The sequence below is a fragment of the Rhamphochromis longiceps genome, linkage group LG17 (assembly GCF_057381845.1).
Source record: "Rhamphochromis longiceps isolate RC_006_pf linkage group LG17, R_longiceps_female_GT1.1, whole genome shotgun sequence".
In the NCBI taxonomy this organism is placed as follows: domain Eukaryota; kingdom Metazoa; phylum Chordata; class Actinopteri; order Cichliformes; family Cichlidae; genus Rhamphochromis; species Rhamphochromis longiceps.
The window spans coordinates 12173917-12192064 of record NC_140573.1 but is presented as its reverse complement, the minus strand read 5'-3'; the positions used below and the strand labels follow the sequence as shown (position 1 = coordinate 12192064).

At 39.3% G+C, this 18148-nt stretch overlaps 2 protein-coding genes across 3 annotated transcripts; one reads left to right on the top strand and one right to left on the bottom strand.

The window, feature by feature from the left end:
* Nucleotides 1-828: 828 nt before the first annotated feature.
* LOC146649368 (uncharacterized) lies at nt 829-6517 on the bottom strand. 2 transcript variants are annotated; one of them, XM_085387086.1, is made up of 10 exons: nt 6014-6146; nt 5773-5861; nt 5298-5416; nt 4779-5195; nt 4470-4695; nt 4228-4377; nt 3313-3530; nt 3070-3223; nt 2879-2988; nt 829-1983 (listed from the first exon to the last, which is right to left on the bottom strand). In XM_085387086.1, exons 1-10 carry the CDS (start codon nt 6142-6144, stop codon nt 1672-1674), a joined length of 1926 nt encoding a protein of 641 aa, XP_085243212.1. In that variant the 5' UTR covers nt 6145-6146; the 3' UTR covers nt 829-1671. The 2 variants fall into 2 exon arrangements, with proteins under 2 accessions (XP_085243212.1, XP_085243211.1); XM_085387085.1 differs by lacking the exon at nt 6014-6146 and adding an exon at nt 6308-6517 and having other exon boundaries at nt 831-1983.
* Nucleotides 6395-12154, top strand: LOC146649367 (uncharacterized). Its single transcript, XM_085387501.1, has 4 exons — nt 6395-6777; nt 7766-7864; nt 7999-9604; nt 12129-12154. Exons 1-4 carry the CDS (start codon nt 6397-6399, stop codon nt 12152-12154), a joined length of 2112 nt encoding a protein of 703 aa, XP_085243627.1. The 5' UTR covers nt 6395-6396.
* Nucleotides 12155-18148: the final 5994 nt, after the last annotated feature.

The window sequence follows — 18148 nt, the reverse complement described above, 5'->3', positions numbered from 1 at the left end:
CCACATTGTTTTGAGGACTTTTTTTTTCATTTCTATATTGGTTGTACAATCTCTAATATAAGATGGGGACAAAAAATCAGTTCACCCACGGAAAAAGGATTTAGTGATTTTACTTTCTGTGTATTTATTTGTAAATGGGCCAATTGCTTAAAACAATTACTTACACCTACTTAGCTATTTCAGGCTAGAGTATTTGAACAGCTGTGTGGGGAGAATAAACAGATAAAGCCTACAACTAGCATCAGAAAACAATGATGATTGTATTAATGCCCGCACATTCTTTAAACATGCGCTGACACTGTTCGTCTAAAGATAATAAGAAATAAAAAGGAAACATTTAAGAAAATTAATTTCTCTTTATTTCATTAAAAAAGAGTAGGCGGGAAGTTTATTGCCATTGATTTCTGCTGCTCTGCTATTTTGCTACACAACTCTAGCCTTGTGACTGGCTGCTTTCGACTCCATTTTGAAATATAGCAGGAAATGAGAGATGCAACTACGACTACTTTAAATCAACTTGTGACAGAGACTCCACAATCCGATCGTAGCATTAATCGTTAATTGCAGTTGCAATTAATTCATTTAGCAGCACTAAAGGCTAAAGTAGATCTTCATCTCATTTCTTACCATTCAGCGATATTTTTTAACATGTTTTTTTTTTAACTTGGTGTAAGGCTGCAGCCTTCAGAATAATAGCCCTGCCTTGCCTTTTCTCCTTGCTCATCTGTAACTGAACTCATTTTCTATTCACACGCTCAAGAAAATCTTATCAGAGGAGAGTTGTACACTGCAAAAATGGCTAGTCTATATTTAGGAAATAAATACTACATTTGATACAAAAAGCACTGAAAACAAGTGAAATTATCTGTCCATGCAGCAAGTTTATTTTACTTAATAAGAAATCTTGAAATAAGATTTTTTAATCCAGAAATAAAAGAACACATTTGAGAATTGAAGAGGGTTAAAATAAGCTTTAAAAAGCTCAATTTAAGATAAAATTACTTGATATCAAGTCCCAAAAGTAAGTTAAATATGCTAAATTACAGTCTTTTTTTTATGTTTTGAATTCTTACTTGCAGCAAATGAATGCACTGCAACGAGAAAAATAGTTCTAATACTATGAAAAACTACTCAATATTAGTGAAGTATGATTAATTTGTTTCTTGATTCAGGTTGGCTTATCTTAAAATAGAGCCAAATCGATATTAAATCCAGGCAAAAAAAACCTTAAAACAGACCTTTTTCCTAGAATACTCCTTGGCTTCTACTGAAATCACAACCAGGACAAGAGTGATATATGTCAACATTTATTTCTCTCATGAGAACAAAATCCTTTTTTTAAACAATATAGGGCTGCTGCACAATCCCTAAAAGTCTAAATCAACCCTTTAAAAGGCCTAAACAGAGAAAAGAAATTACATTTTTGGCCTTAAACTTTTGTGACAGTCACATAGTCTCACAATGTTGTAAATAATGGCATTACTGACTTAAAACTTTACATGCCTCAGGTAAAGTGTCACTAAGAAAAAACAACAACTTTCATTTGTAAAGCATTATAAGTAAAGCCGTTTCTCAGGACATTGCTAGGCAAATTAGGAACAAAGTTGTACAAACGTACTACAAAACTAAACAAACTGCAAATGACCTGATAAAATCCTGCTTGGTATTCACCTATTTCTCAAAGAACGACTTCCACTCAGCTATTGCTTTCTTATATGCACTAGTGGCATCTTGATCATGGATGGCATCAGTGATTACCTCAGTTTGTATGACAGAGAGGACCGTTGCAACACATTTTGGGTATGTTAAGTGCAAGGTGTAGTAATATGCCATCAACACCAACATTCCTTCCCAGAAATCCTCCAAGGGGAGAGTGGTCACTGGTATGTTTCCTACAGCAACAATGCTGGTTGTTCCATCAAAAAGCAGCACTGGGGAAAAGAGAGGCCGCTTCTCCAGGTATAGCATTGCATCTTCACCCGGCTAGAAAAGCACAAAAAAAGGACAAATTCTTCAAGATTTTAAATGAAAGGGTTGCTGTGCATCCAAACAGCTTAAGACACAAAAAGCAATATCAACAGTTTAGAATGCTCCAACTGATTTACTGTTGGAATAGAAGAAATAAATATAAAATATCATGAATATGAAATTTTGGAAATGTACACAGCAAAATCTCCAGTGTTAAATTAACACTAGAGAGTGTCTATATGGGTCCACACCTCTGAGTGTTAAATACAACACTGTTGAGTGTTAAATTAACACTTTGACAGTGTTATATGTTTAAAAGTAACCTAGTCAGTTTTGAAGATTAACAAAGGCTAACACTGAGCAGTGCTGATTTTCTAACACTGGAATATTTCTAACATTTTGATTTATTTTCCTGTGTTAGAAAATCAGCACTGCTCAGTGTTAGCCTTTGTTAATCTTCAAAACTGACTAGGTTACTTTTAAACATATAACACTGTCAAAAGTGTTAATTTAACACTGGAGATTTTGCTGTGTATTAATTCTGAGCATGAATTTTCTCTAGTTTGCAGCATTTTTATCATGTCTATTTGTGCTTTTTTTCTCATTTGTTTTTTAAAACTATTTCTTTTAACTTTGTTACATATTCTAGTTTTTGAAGGCCTTTTTAAATATATCATTTCACTGCTTCTACTTGTATCCTAACTGCAATGTGCTTTTGCTCTGTGCTGCCTCTCTGGAGTAGGTTTTGAATAACAATTAAGAAATCCTGACTAAGGAGTAATTTAATCCCTGCTGAATTGAACTTCAATCCACTCTTATTAAGCAGGAAAAGCAAAATAATAATATTAATAATAACAATACAAGTAAATAGAGTACAAGTTACAGTGGCTGGTATTGCAGCTGTTCGCACCTTGAGGATATGAAGGAGAGCCTCACTGGCACTTCCCAGCCGCTTTGGTGGTGTAGTTTTTGAAGGAAAAAGAGATGGAAGTGCATTGAAGAGAGTGACAGTAAAATCCACTGTGAACGGAGAAAAGTATCTCAACAAAGCAATCCGAACATATCTGATGTATGGATTTAATGTATGCAAAGGCCACTTACCTCCACGTACATCCAAGGGGAGAGGAGGTTTCAGGACCTTCTTCCAAATGCCATAGAACTGCACCTTCGAACAAAACTCTGCCCATCGACCCTTCATTTGATCTTTGTATTTGCAGTTGGAGCCACCAATGATGCGACGCAGTTCATCCATCGCCTATGACAAAGTTGTGCTCAGTTAGTCAAGAACTAACTAAACCTATCCAGAGAAAGCAAAGAAATTTAACTGAAGGTAGTTGAACTTACATTTCGTATGTCTTTGAAGCACGGGTATGCTTCAAGTATTTTTCTAGGCCTGTCTTCTTCCCTTGTAACATCTGCGTCAATAAAAGCTCGTCTGGCCTCAAACTCCAGGTCCAAAATTTGAGCAACGTCACTTTGGTTGGGTTTTGCATTGGGTTTCCTGTACATGTTGCTCAAGGTTTTGTAATGTCTTGCCTGCATCTTCAGGCTGTCATGGTCTGCTAGGGAAAGCAAAGAGCAATTGTAAGACATGGTGTAACTAGACTTCACAAAATTCAGATTTTTCTAATCAGTCATTTCTAGTAAGGTTGCATGGTTGTTTTTAAGTATAATATTTATGAGAATTAATGTTTAGGTTAAATATGTTTGAGTAATGAACTGACCCTATATGTCCTGATCATTTCCCTTTGTGTCCTTTTCTTATAATGATCATGGATTTATGTTAATTGTTAGTTTGAACAGAATCAAATATTAAAACGAAAGTTTAAGATGCCCGTGAATAAAACTGTGGTGAAAATAAGGTAAAGGTTGTTTACTGTGTATATCGTTCACATCAGTGTGAACAGTGATTATGAGCTGATGGATAAAAATATTTTAGGTAATTTGATCTATGACAGAAACACTGTGATAAGGCATGATAGATGTGACCAGCATGAGGATTTACATGTGTAAATAATCAGCACTGAGTAACACCCATTACAACACAAAATGTTAAAATACTTACTATGGTTAACTGGCAAACTGGAATGAGGGATCTATCATATGTTGATTTTACACACCAACTCGAGTTAATGCCAAACCACTATGATTTATGGAATAAACACTTAGAACGGGGTTCATTGCTTCAACCATATTTTGGAAAGAGCTGTAATAGGAACAGTCAGACTGAGAGGTAGATAAGGGTGATGGTGGACTTACCAACAACATCATCTGGAGGTGCAGTTGAAGGACCTATATCAGGCCTGGGTGCAGAGCATGAGGCTGACTTGAATAATAGTGGTAAAGCCAGCGTAGTATTGTTTGACGTAGTTGGTACAGTGGAGGGTAGCGGCAATTGGGATTCTTTCTCTGAGGAAAAAACAGAAGATGAACAGAATGGGTGGTCTCTTTGAAGTTTTAGATGTCCAAAAGTCATTAGTACAGCAGACCAAAGTACACACCTGCATTTGAGTTATCCTCGCTGAGGTCATCATTGCTCTCAAGAAGTATGGTATAGTCACTTGAACCACTTGCTTCACCACTTAGGTCACCTTCAGTCCCATTGTCTGTGTCATCTGAGCTGAAAAGAGTCTTCCTGGGCCTGCCTCGTTGTGGCATGGAGCCCTGCCTCTTCCTTGGAGACTTCATATTTTGGAGTCGTTTGTACAGTTTGGTGTAGATGGTCAGCTGTGGTAAAATAATATATTTTTGTACATCCTTTTATTATCTCACTCAATTTTAGATATTGTAGTGGGTAAAGAATGACTTACGTATGGCATGTGTGTGTCAGCATCACGTAACATGGGGTAATAGTCGACAATCTTCTGTGACATTGCTCTCATTTCGAGTTTGGAGGGGTATGTTACTTCTTTCCCCATGGGACTAGCACGGAGGATTGCAACCATGCTGGTGACTGTGTTCCTTACAAGTCTGCAACAGAGCTCCTTCGACATCCTACAGTCCTTTTCCTTTCCACTGTGGAGCAATGCAAAGTACTGACTGCGCACCATGTCCAACTCTGAATCTGTATACACCACATACTCTGGTGGGTCTGGCATTTTCATTTTTTTGTCCGCAGTGTAGGAAATGGGAGTGGAAGTTTGAGGCTGACATTGTGACACATCAAAGCCTAAGGGGTTACTCTCGCTTCGATGGAAAGTGTTGGCATCTTGGTCAGTACTCTTAAACTATAACAGTTGTGGGATATAAACAAAAATACACAATTAGGCAAATTAATGCTAGACAATATGGACAGTAATCATCTTCTTAGTGGTATAATGTGTATTTACCTTTTGGCTGATAAAATCCCAAATCTTCTTTCTACGGAAGAAATTTTCATGGCCCGGAAAAAGATCCTTTAGGTCATCCCGGGTAAAGCTTCTCAAAGTTTCCTCATCAATATTCGCAGCTGTAAAAGAGAAAAACAACTTCAAAAGTGATATTTATTTCTCTTTTCCTGGGCGTGGCTTATAACATATTGAGGTCATTTTTTGTCAGTAAATGTATTTTAGCAATAAGTAATATTAACAGGATAAAATGTCAAACTTAAAACAGTTTATCAAATATTTGGGAATGCAATAAAACTATTTTTGGGTGTCTTCAAGAATGATGTTCCAAGTCTATTTAGGCAAAGACAGCTCAAGGCTATAATGTGGATAAAGTTCAGAGTAGAGTACAATCCTAGCTCTAAGTTTCAGAAATGATGCTAACAGATGCTAAGGCTGCTTAGCTAACGTACCAAAATAACTGAAAAATAAGACTTACCCTGCAACACAGACAGTATGGCATCATCAAACTTGTCCATGCCGTGACAGCAGTTCTCTAGTTTGTTCCAAAGCCTCCACCCACAGTACCTGGAAATATCCTACAGCTTAAATAAGATCATTTAGCTAAAGTTAACACATTAGCTAGATTGCTAACTAGCAGCAGCCCTCACAAAACACGACTTTATCTTAATAACACCATTGTACCATAGTATTTTTCAAATCAACTTAATGTTACCAACCTTAAATTACTGTTCGCTTTGTTTAGATAAATAATTTTGATCTTCGTAACGGTCCTGATGGTTAACAAAGCAGGGGAAAAGAGTTTGTCCCACGTGAAAGTAACATCACGACAGGAACTGAGAATGCGCATGCAGAAAATTATTTATATTTAAATTTTTTTAAGTAAAAAAAAAAGAAAATAAAAATATAAATTCAGTCTTAAACACTTATTGCCTAAAAATAAATATAACTGATGTAATTTAAACCTGAAAAATTGGATAATTAAGGATACATATATTTTTAAAATCGCCTACCTTTCCCATGGTCCCACACTCTCATCTGTGGCCTTCAGTGGAGAGCGGTAAAGTAAAGCTGCATTGCTACAGCGCGAAAACAGTTCACCATGGCGCTCTGGAGATGTATGATCTGTTTTATCTTTGTTTCTTTAACTCTGAAGGTGCTCCTTAGCCACATAAATGCAGCTCATGGTCGAAGGCAGGATTTTTGGGTTTACTGTGGAATAGATGGCTGTGAACAAGATTTCAGAGTTTTTAACTCATTCTTTCGCCACATTAAACGGACGCACCCTCTGTATTTGACGAATGGAAGCCCACCAAGAGGATGGAGGATCCCCCCAACATCCCACTCTTTAGGATCGGAAAATTTTGGTGTTTCAGTCTTTGCCAACTGTAGTACTGCAACAACAACCAGCACCGTGGAAATATCAACTGGTGGATCTTTGGCTGAAGTGCAGGAGCCTCAGGTTGTTGACAGCCCGATCACGGTAAGTGTTAAACTAAATAAAATGTAGTGTGGCTTCTGATGACAAATTTAGCTATGTCTAACTCCTCGTATTTGGTCCTATATTACTTTTAATCCTTTTCTCCATTTTTAATCAAGAGAAATTTAACGAGATCTCGCGATATTATATCGCTAGATATTGTTCTTCAAACTGTTACAAGCGATTTCCACTATGGTTGGATTTTAAATCACAATTTCATCCTGCAGGATGAAATAAAAAATAAATAAACAGAATAGCAGTTCAGTGTAGATAGTACAGGCTATGCTGCAGCCGGAGAAGGCACACACTCTGCGGCTGGCATGTCTCCTGGTGAAGTTTGCATCAAAGACACTCTCAGCGCGCTTAAATCGTTCAATGTGGCAGCAATTTGGGTATCTCGTAGGAAGAATTATAAGTGGTGAATACGGTTTCAGGTAAGACACAGAGTATTTGGAAGCACTGTAAAAAAATCTGTTGGCCAGAAATACTGCCAAAACATGGATAAGAATGATTTTCTTGAAAATTAAATTAATTAATAAATGCATACAATAAAATATATCCATATACTAATACTAACATAAATTCTAAGTGCAAATCTAAATTACGTGATTTAAAAATACATAAATAATTTAATAAATACAACAAACATGTAAAGAAACTAATATCTAAGTGCGAACAAAAATTCATTATTTAAAAAGATAAAATCTTATTCTCATGAATCCAATCCCTAGCCTCATCAAAACAATGGACAACCCCTTTTTTATTGTTTCTTTGTCTTTGATTTCTTTTCCATTTCTTTTTTCTTTATTCCAAAGAATGAATATTATATTATCTTATATTATATTGAATATTCACAACTGTAACACTAGTCACTGTCATGCACTTTGTTTTTTAGTGGACCAATCATTAGGTGTAACTGATTATACCTGTTATGTAAGAATTTCTATAATTGGCCAGGAGTTTGGAGTAACTTTGTTTTTCTGCTCTAAAGGAAGAAGCTGTTGCTACAACATCCTTTACCAGACATGATATTACCAGATCTGCTGCAGCTTTTGCTATCAGTGTTCAAGAACAGTGCCACTTATCACAGGTATGTTATAGTCTTAATGGATCAATACATTACATAAGGCAATCAATGTCTTACTTGTTCATAATGGAATTCAGAATTATTATTTTTTTATATAAATGCAGAATAAGTTACTTTTGTTTCAAATGTTTTCACAGAGAACGGTCAAACATATCATCTCAGGAGTGCAACAGTATCAGGCTGTTCTTTTGGATACGCTCAAGGAAAGAATGAAGACAGTGTTTGAAGATAATGCCGAGGGAACCACTCAGCTTCAAGATGAGGCTTTGGCTACATTTGATAAATTCATGGATCCTTTCTCCACCATTGCATATGGACAGAGTAGAGCCATAGGGGAAATGTTCTGTCCAGTCAACGCAGAGGAAGTAGTAGTATCCCAGAAGATATGTTGGGTAAAGCAAGGTCTTTCAAGGGTCATGTCCATAAGGAACAAAAGTTTTTACTATGTACCATTAATTGAAAGTCTAAAGCAGTTAATGACTAATGAGAGAATCTTTACCATGTTGAACACTGCACCACAAAGAAGCAGAGAGGGATTCTTCTATGATTTTAGAGACGGGTCCCTCTTTACATCTCACCCCTTGTTTTCTCAGAGGCCAAATGCATTGCAATTAATACTGTACACAGATGAAATTGAAATATGTAACCCCTTAGGGTCCCATGCTTCTGCAAACAAATTGGTCATGTTTTATTATACTTTAGGAAATATTGATCCAAAATTTAGGTCAAAGTTAGCTGCAATACGACTTCTTGCTATTGCTAAAGCAAATGACATTTCTCAGTGGGGTATTGATGTTGTACTGAAAAGAATACTTCAAGATCTATCACTGCTTTACAATGGTGTAAGGATTGAAATGTCAAATGGTGAAATTGAATTGTTTGGTGCTGTTATAGCCATTTGCGGAGACACGCTAGCCCAGCATGAGATTGCTGGCTTTAAAGAAGGGATTGGTTTTGCTTATAGCAAATGTAGACACTGTGAATGCAACTTTGATGATATGCAAAGTGTTTTTGAGGAGAAGAAGTTTGTTCAAAGAACTCTGGAGAAACATATGAGGCAGTGTTTTGAAATAGATAAAGCAAGCACAGATTTATTGAAAGCGTCCCTCAAAACTACTTATGGAATTAATAGAAGAAGCAGACTAGTTGATGTTCCTGCATTTGACCTGATCAAACAAACTCCACAGGACATAATGCATGTTATTTTTGAAGGTGTTGCATCAATGGAAGTTAAATTTGTATTAAAACACCTAATTCTCTCAGGACAATTGGAATTAGACAAGTTTAATTCAGACATTCAAAATTTTCCTTACTCACCTCTTGAAATACGGGATAAACCATGTCCTATTACCTTTGGCACTTTAGTGGCTAACGACAACAAATTGAAACAGTCTTGTGGACAGATGCTAATTCTTTTAAAAATATTACTTTTTCTTTTGTATGGTGTGGAGAGTGAGTATGTTGTATTTATTAGAAAGTTAATTATGATAGTTCAAATAGTTCTTGCTCCCATTATTTCTTTACAAACTGTATTGCAACTGAGAAGTATGATTGAAGAACACCTGTATCAGTTCAAGCAACTTTTTCCCGAAGCCAATATAATACCTAAGCAACATTATATGTTGCATCTTCCCAGTCAAATCTTATCCCTTGGACCTTTAATAAGGAGTATGTGCATGCGCTTTGAGGCAAAGCACTCCTATTTTAAACAGTGGGCTTCTAAGTTAAATTTTAAAAATGTTTGTAAATCCCTTGCAAACCACAATCAATTTCTTGAGTGTTGTCAAAATGAAATAGGCACTGAACATCCTATTTTTGCAAAAGAAAAGGAATTCGGGCCAGTATCAGCTGTTAAAAATAATGAACATGTTAGGAAAAAAATTAAAGAATTTTTTGGAATAGATGTCATGCAGTCTGTTGTCTCAGTGAAATGGTATGTTCTAAATGGCAATAAATACATTGCTGGGAAGTCCATGATTATTGCAGATGTGGATGGCACTTTCCCTGTGTTTGGACTGATAAAGGATATCTTTTTGATTGACTCATCTTTTATTGCTTTTGAGTACCAACGCTATGAAACTTTGAATTTAAATGAAGACTTATTGGCATATGAAGTAACTGTGCCCATTGTTGCTCAAGCTACAGAATTAGCCCATGAGCTCATTGATTATACTTCATACTTTTCTATTAGTTTTAGGGACAGTGTGTTTGTGCCAATCAAATACAGTCTTTCTGATATTATTTCCCATAGAAATCACCCTTAAGATTAGGGTTGCACCAAGTATTGGCTTAGTGTAGTTTGTGATGATATCAGTTGACAGTCATTAAATGTTCGCTAAACCAATGTCAATGTTGTACCACATAATGCTGGCATGCTGGGACAAACAGCTGTCTTTGAAATGTGATTTGTATCATAAATTGTGGTTAATTTTTTTCCCTTATATGTACAACTTTGAAGTCAGACATGATTTTGAATAAATCATATTTTCAACAGGTGCCTTTTGTGAATTTCCTAAATCAAGCAAATTGAGTTTGTCACTCTATCTTGAAACAAGTGATATTTTGAGAGACATCTGGTGAGAGACCTAATGTAGGCTATTTTAAGAGTTATTCTTCCCATTTCTGGATTTCTGTACTAATATAGACACAATTATATGGTTATTCTCAATTTAAGTTTATTATCTAAAATCCAGACTTAGAAACAAGTAAATCTTTTTTTTAAAAACAAGACAAATAATCTGGCCTGTCTAAAAATAGGATTTTAAATCATGGCAAGCACCAGATAATTTGCAGTGTAGGCTTGTAGGCTGGTACAAAAGTTTTAATGATGAAAGTGCCAGCAGCAAATTGCGACATGATTCCCTGGAGTCCATGAGAGGCTTTTTGACAGGGGGAAAAAAGCAAGAAAAAGAAGGGAACAGACTAATTCAGGCAACTGACCTCTACTAAGAAAAAATTTGAAAATAATACTTTTGACAACAAACTTTAAATACTTTCAGTATGGCTAAAAGAATAAAAAAATACATCTTTACTTATCAACTATATAAAACCTCTTAAAGGATTTGTGGGGGTTTCTCTTTAGGCTGTGCTATTATTCATGTGCCTACTAATGGAATTAGTTTTCTTAATGCAGATTGAGCACCCCCCCCCCCCCCCCCTCCCCTCCTCATCCATCAAACTCATGAAGATGATGAGCAAGAAAAAAGATGGCCTCATTCACTTTATTTATACATACACACCTACAACGAATATTTACACATGGTACTGTTAGATAAACAGTTGCTTAATTGCACTATTCCACAGCTCGTTAAGACTCTCGGTATCCATTAACGTGAGGTAATTAGTCGTAATTTGCATCATTAAAGACAAAACAATAGCATAATCGTTTATGAATACTCAATCAGAGGATAATTACTTAGTCTTGATCTGCATCTTCAGGCTGGAGAGATGCAAAAAAAACTGCAAAGGAGGGTGGGGAGTCTTTGTTCTCTGACTGAAGAACAAGGGGCCTGCCTCTTTTCGTTCCCCCATGAACATACTTTTTCAGCTTTAACAAACCCTGAAATTTGGCTATTTAATTGCTGTTGGCCCAGTTTTTCTTTCTGTTCTTTTTTTTCTTCTTGGTGGAGGAAAGTGTACAACAAAGTTGCTGCTTTTGTCTTGTCTTGTAGCCTGTAAGACTGGAGAATGGCATCTCTCTTTGTTGGGTATAGAAAGTGAGGATCATTAGTTACCGAGAAGACGTAATGAGGGGTACGCTGGAGAGAAATATTGTACTGTGTGAATGTGTGATGTGTGTGAACATTTGGTGAGTGAAAGCTTAAAGTGTAACTATATGCGTACCTGCTGCTGCTGTATTTTGGACAAAACCAGTGTGCAGTAGAGTGGCAATTTGTTTCCATCACGTTTCAGTTAAACTCTGTGCTGTTGTGCCTGCAAACAGCCCCACACTAATGACTCTTTTTAAATGCCAGGGTATGAGTATTACTCAGATGATTTTTAGGTTTTCAAAAGAAAAGAAAGGCTGTAAAGATTTTATTGGAAACTGAATTTTTAAAATGTAATCATAAATACTTCATGTTTAAAGTTATGACTGAACGTATTGCATTTCTGAAAATCATTTACCTGAATATGTGTGTTTTGAATTCTCTTTGAAATTGCCCACTAATACAAGTTTGTAATTCCAGAAATTTCTTTTCCCTTTCTTCAAAGTGTATCCAGCATACAAGGAACTTAAATGGACCAAATTATATCTTTGTTGTGCTAGGTTCAGTCGACATTCAAGACGAGTAACCTCAGAAACACATCAAGAAAACAGACGAGATCGAATTTTCTTTCTATTTGGATATTCTTCCCAACATGTTCTGAAACATTGTCCAGAGTGCCCTCAATTTCACATGTCAAATCTTAAATTGAACCTTGTGAATTAAAAAAAAAAATTAATTTCAAAGTAATATTTTCAGTGGGATTAATTCAGTACTTAGACACTTGATTATATTTGAGAAGTAAGTAATCATTTGCTTCTGATTCTGTAGACAGATATCTGCTTGAACATGCAGAGTATGTAGGCAAAGTAATGCAGTGTTTGGTGCTGGAAGCTTTCTAGGTTGCACTTGTCTGTCTGTTATATTCAGGATTTTATTAGTCAACCAAATTTAGCAGGATTGTAGAGTAAAATGAGAACTGCATTGTCAAAAAAGCCATCTCAAAACAGTCTGAAATTCTGACAGTTATATAGCTTTTTTTTATATACATTAATGGATATACATGTGGCCCGGTCATGGAATGAAACAGGACACAGGAAATACTCTTTTGTGGGCTTTTTTAATCTCCGACTGTACTCGGAGGAGCACAGTTTTAATTCTGTAGTTTTGAGTGAAACGGCAAAATTTAACTATTCCACTGGCTCAGCCTAAAACTGCCTTTCAGGGTCTGAGACAACAATAACTATCATATGTATGTAGCCCTGGCTATATAAGTAGCTCATTATTTCAATTTGTTCATTAATATTGATAGTTAATTGCAAATGTTTAATGTGTTCAAGAATGTATACCTGCAAAGTATGTGATGTGTGTCAGTTAAATGCACAACCTTTTTATTTGTATTTTGAGGTTTATGTCATTATTTTTGATATGGTATTGATATGTACTACAGCTCCAGTGAATCCTGAAGTAGTCTCAGGTAGAGGGGTGGGAGTAAGTGGGGAGCCGTGTGCACTCTGCAGGAAGCGAGAGAGACGAGAGCTGAACAGTGTCGAGTGAACGCAGAGTTCTTAGAAGGGCGACAGACGCATTTTCGGGTTGACGGATAGTTAACTGGAGTCGAGAACTGTTGTACCCTTCTGTGAGGTAAATGTGGATTTTGTCTGACACTTGTATCCAATGTTATTGTGTAAAACGGATTAGCGCTAACACAGCCGCTAGCACAACTGCTAACATAGCTGCTAGCATAGCCTAGCATATTCGCTAAGCTCTTGTTCTGCTCTGTTTTTATTTATTAAGCTAATGCTAAGATTGAATGTTATCACATGTGAACTGGCATTTAGTGGAGTTGTGTGATTCAGTAGGAGGAGACGGACGTCTTGCTGGTGTGTCAGAGAGGTCCCTTCTGCTGGTGTGCTGAAGTTATGTGTTCACATGGGAGCACGTGGAAAGGACGACTGTGAGTGCTGCTGCCGCGGCCTGCTGGTAGCCGTGACCCAGTTTCCCCGCTATCCCCTTGAACTGCCTGGAGGTGTGAGTACTGTTGTTTGCACGTGCTTTTTATTTGTACTGCTTGGCAACAAGTGAAGCGACCATATTGTTTTAGGTCCCAACGCACCCTAGCCACGACTCAGGCCTGCAACGAGGGGTTTGCTAGCAGAAAGACTGTAGCACTTGAGGTGTGTGTGTGTGTTTGGTGAGAGTGCGTGTGGGCCCACAATATTATTTGATTATTTTGTTTCTGTTGAGGTAGATACCTTATCATTGTTTAACAAACTTTATTGATTTTACTTATTTTCTTTGTGTTGTTAATTCAGCATTCACTAAAGTGGAGTTAACTTTATAATTGACCTGCTTGTGTGTGATTTATTTCCATGTAGTGTAGTTTTATTACATATTTAATACCATAAGCATTAAAAAGGGAGTATCAATAGGAAAGTAACAACAGGAACCCAGGGCCCCTCTCAATAGAACGTGGGACGGGTGTTACACAATTATGGAGGCACCGCTGGGATACTCCCGTGCTTAACTTTTCTAGTTTGTTCTTTAAAGGAGTATTTTGTTTACAGATTTTCACAGCCTAGCACACCAGCATTAGGGTTTATATGATGACTACTCGAAAAGAGTCTCAAATTGCACCTGAGCTTAGTAGCTGGTGCAGTAAAGCAGGTATAGACCCAAACCGGGCTTTTGTACTGCATGATGTTCCTTCTGATTTTGACTTATCAGACATTGAAGAGACAGCTCAGTCAGTGAAAGCTTTTGGAAGAGTAAAAGTGAGAGATAGACTAAGAGACACCCAGACAGGCAATAACCTTGTGCTGTGTGAATGCCGTCAAGCTACTCAGCCAGACCGCATACCACCACATGTACAGCCATTGAATGGAGGTCCTGTCTGGAAGATTTCCCTCCTCACTGAATCTGTGAGGTCAGTTGATGACTTCTCAGCCAAGCTTAAGAAACTAATGGTAGAAGAAGGCAAAACAATTGATGATGTTAGTGCCTTGCTGTCTACTGAAACCCCACAGGAAAACTCCCCTGAATCCATCATTCGGGCAGTCGGAGACCTGTTAGCGAAAACTATGCGACCTACCGGTGAGAATACTGCATCTCGACGTCTGCGGATATTCTCTGGCCACTCTCCCACTCCAGCAGGTGAAGAGAGCCTGGATAGCTGGGTTGAGCAGGCTCGCCTGATGATTGAAGAGTGTGACTGCTCTGAGAGAGAGAAGCGAAGGAGAGTAGTTGAGAGCCTAAAGGGACTGGCGTTGGAGATCATCCAAGCTGTACGACGAGATAACCCTGATGCTAGCCCGGAGAGCTATGTAGAGTCTCTAGAAAGTGCATTTGGATCCCTGGAGTCAGGTGAAGACTTGTACCTCGCCTTCAGGAGCCTGGGTCAACAGCGAGGAGAAAAGCTGTCAGACTTCCTGAGAACATTGGAACGCTCTCTGACCAAGGTAGTGCAGAGAGGGGGTCTCCCTAGCCATCGAGTCGACCGTGCACGTATTGACCAGCTTATACGGGGTGCAACTGAGTCAGAGATAATGTTACTGCAGCTAAGACTCAGAGAAAGAAAGGAAGAGCCACCCGCTTTCCTGAAGCTGCTCAGTGAGATTCGAGAAGAAGAAGACCATGCAAGAGTGAGGCATGAGTCAAACACCACAGTTAGACAAGTGAAAGTTGGCGAAGAGACAAAAGCCAAATCGACAGAGGTTCAAGAGCTCAAAGCCGAGATCAAAGAGTTACGCTCTGAGCTTAAAGAGTTAACAAGCAAGCGCTCAGATGCCGAGCTAATGTTGAAACAAACCAAGAAAGTTGCTGAGACTGGCGCGGAGAATGAAGTCCAACAGTTAAAGCAGCAAGTTCAACAGTTACAACACCAGCTGACTGTTATGGCAGTGTCACAGGGTTCAACCCAAACTGACTCAACAAAGAGAGATGGGAGGGCCAGACGAAGCAAGGTAAACAGACCATATGCTGCAAAAGATTCAGAAAGTTACTTCTGTTACCGGTGTGGGGAGAATGGCCATATTGCCACCCACTGCATGGCTCCTGAAAACACTGCCAAAGTAATTCAGAGGCTACTCGGAGCCCTTCGTAGGAGCAAAGGGGGAAAAGGAGCTACAGGTGGCGCTTCTGAGCCCACACAGGTCGGTTCCATCCGGAAAAGTTCCGTGCACACATCCTCACAGGATGGACTCCCAGAAGGATTGGTTGGCCCGTCCATGATGACCGATGTGACCATAGAAGGACAACCATGTAAAGCTCTCCTTGACAGCGGCTCTCGAGTCACCATTATATTTGAGAGCTGGTATTCCCGTTTCATCCCCAATGTGCCCATTCTTCCTTTAAAAGATCTCGCCATATGGGGACTGAGTGATTCCAACTACCCATACAAGGGGTATGTGGCAGTTGAGGTGGGTTTTCCCCCCAACTCAAAGGAAGCTGTAGAGACAGTCACTGTCTTGGCCTTGGTGTGTCCAGATCCAAAGAGCCCAGACCCGGTTCCTGTCATCATTGGCACTAACTCCCAGAAACTGCATTCTCTGCTGAGAGATTGTGAAGAGGTAGGAGGGAAAGATGAGATTCACTCACTGAGGATAAATAGTCTCTCCTCAGAACTGCCCTCATCACTCATTAGCCAACAAACAGGCGTGGTGGGTCATGTGAAGTGGCAAGGCCCCGGGCCAATCACTATCCCTCCCTGTGCAGTACAGTATGCAGTTTGCAAGGTGGAACAACAGCAGCCATTAGACAAAAGTATTCTAATGGTGGAGGTGGGCGAATCTACAAACCTCCCAGCTGGAGTGTTGGTTCCACCTGTAGTACTACCATCTTCTGAGATGGACACTAACAGTTTCACACTTCTGCTAAGAAACGAGTCCCAAAGAGAGACTATTGTCCCCACTGGTACAGTGCTAGCTCAGGTGTACTTGGTGGACACTGTCACTGAGTTAACAAAGACCTCCGCCCAAGAAAGGTCTATTAACCCTGAACTGTTTGACTTTGGAGATTCTCCTATTCCTGAAGAGTGGAAAGCCAGGTTAGCAGCAAAGTTATCAAAAAGAGCGGATGTTTTTTCCCTGGAGGAGTGGGACGTCGGCTTAGCCAAAGGTGTCACTCACCACATAAGGCTGAGAGACCCTCGACCATTCAGGGAGAGATCTCGCAGAATCGCACCTGCTGACATTGAAGATGTCCGACGCCATCTACAAGAACTGCTGGCAGCCGGCATAATCAAAGAGTCACGCAGTCCGTATACTTCCCCGATTGTCATAGTCAGGAAGAAGAATGGCAAGGTGCGGATGTGTATTGATTACCGTCTACTGAACTCCAGAACCATCCCAGACCAGTACACTATGCCACGCATAGATGATGCACTGGATTGTCTGACAGGAAGCAAGTGGTTTTCTGTACTGGACCTGAGAAGTGGATATTATCAAGTGGAGATGTCTGAGGCTGATAAAGAGAAAACAGCTTTTATCTGTCCTCTTGGGTTTTTCCAGTTTGAGAGGATGCCTCAAGGCATCACTGGCGCACCCGCAACCTTTCAAAGGTTAATGGAGAGAGCTGTTGGAGACATGAACCTGATTCAAGTCCTTGTGTATCTGGATGACCTTATTGTGTTTGGCAGGACACTGGAGGAGCACGAGGAACGGTTACTTAAAGTCCTGGACCGGCTGGAGGAGTGTGGTCTCAAAGTCTCCATTGACAAATGCCAATTTTGCCAACCCCAGGTGAAGTTCTTGGGACACATTGTCTCTGCCTCTGGAGTTGCCACTGATCCTGAGAAAGTGAGTGCGGTGACTCACTGGAAGAAACCCACTGATCTGAAATCCCTAAGATCTTTTCTCGGATTTTGTGGATACTACCGGCGGTTCATCGAGAACTACTCCGCCATAGTCCGCCCTTTGACAGAACTGACCAAGGGATATCCTCCTGCACAGGGTAGCAAAAGGGGTTTCACTAAAGGAAAGCAAAATAGCTACTTTCGAGTTGCCGAGCCTTTTGGTGATCGGTGGACCCCAGCTTGTGATGACGCCTTTCAGAGCATTGTTTACAAGCTCACACATGCTCCAGTCTTGGCATTTGCTGATCCAGCCAAACCATACATCCTACATGTTGATGCAAGTTTGGATGGGCTAGGAGCAGTCCTGAACCAAGAGTGCCCAGAAGGACTCCGCCCGGTAGCGTTTGCCAGCCGCAAGTTGAGTCATGCAGAACGGAACTACCCAGTTCACCAACTGGAGTTTTTGGCTCTGAAATGGGCAGTAGTGGAAAAGTTCCATGACTACCTTTATGGGGCTAAGTTCACGGTGAGAACTGATAATAACCCACTCACCTACGTCCTGACCACTGCCAGGTTGAACGCGACAGGTCATCGGTGGCTAGCAGCACTCTCCACCTATGATTTTAGCATTCAATATAAGCCCGGTCGTGAAAATGTGGATGCCGACTCACTGTCCAGGAGTCCGCAAGACACAACAGATGGATGGGTGGATATCCCACCTTCTGGGGTAAAAGCTTTGTGTCGTCGGATCACTACAGATGGTTTTCAAGAACACACCACCAGATTTGTTGA

Coding starts and splice junctions, on each gene's coding strand:
- LOC146649367 (XM_085387501.1), top strand. CDS start 6,397: ATGGCGCTCTGGAGATGTATGATCTGTTTTATCTTTGTTTCTTTAACT. Junction 7,865..7,998: donor AACAGTGCCACTTATCACAG/GTATGTTATAGT, acceptor ATGTTTTCACAG/AGAACGGTCAAACATATCAT. Junction 9,605..12,128: donor GTTAAATTTTAAAAATGTTT/GTAAATCCCTTG, acceptor TTGTTGTGCTAG/GTTCAGTCGACATTCAAGAC.
- LOC146649368 (XM_085387086.1), bottom strand. CDS start 6,144: ATGCGCATTCTCAGTTCCTGTCGTGATGTTACTTTCACGTGGGACAAA. Junction 5,417..5,772: donor CATACTGTCTGTGTTGCAGG/GTAAGTCTTATT, acceptor TCTCTTTTACAG/CTGCGAATATTGATGAGGAA. Junction 4,378..4,469: donor CGAGGATAACTCAAATGCAG/GTGTGTACTTTG, acceptor TTTTTTCCTCAG/AGAAAGAATCCCAATTGCCG.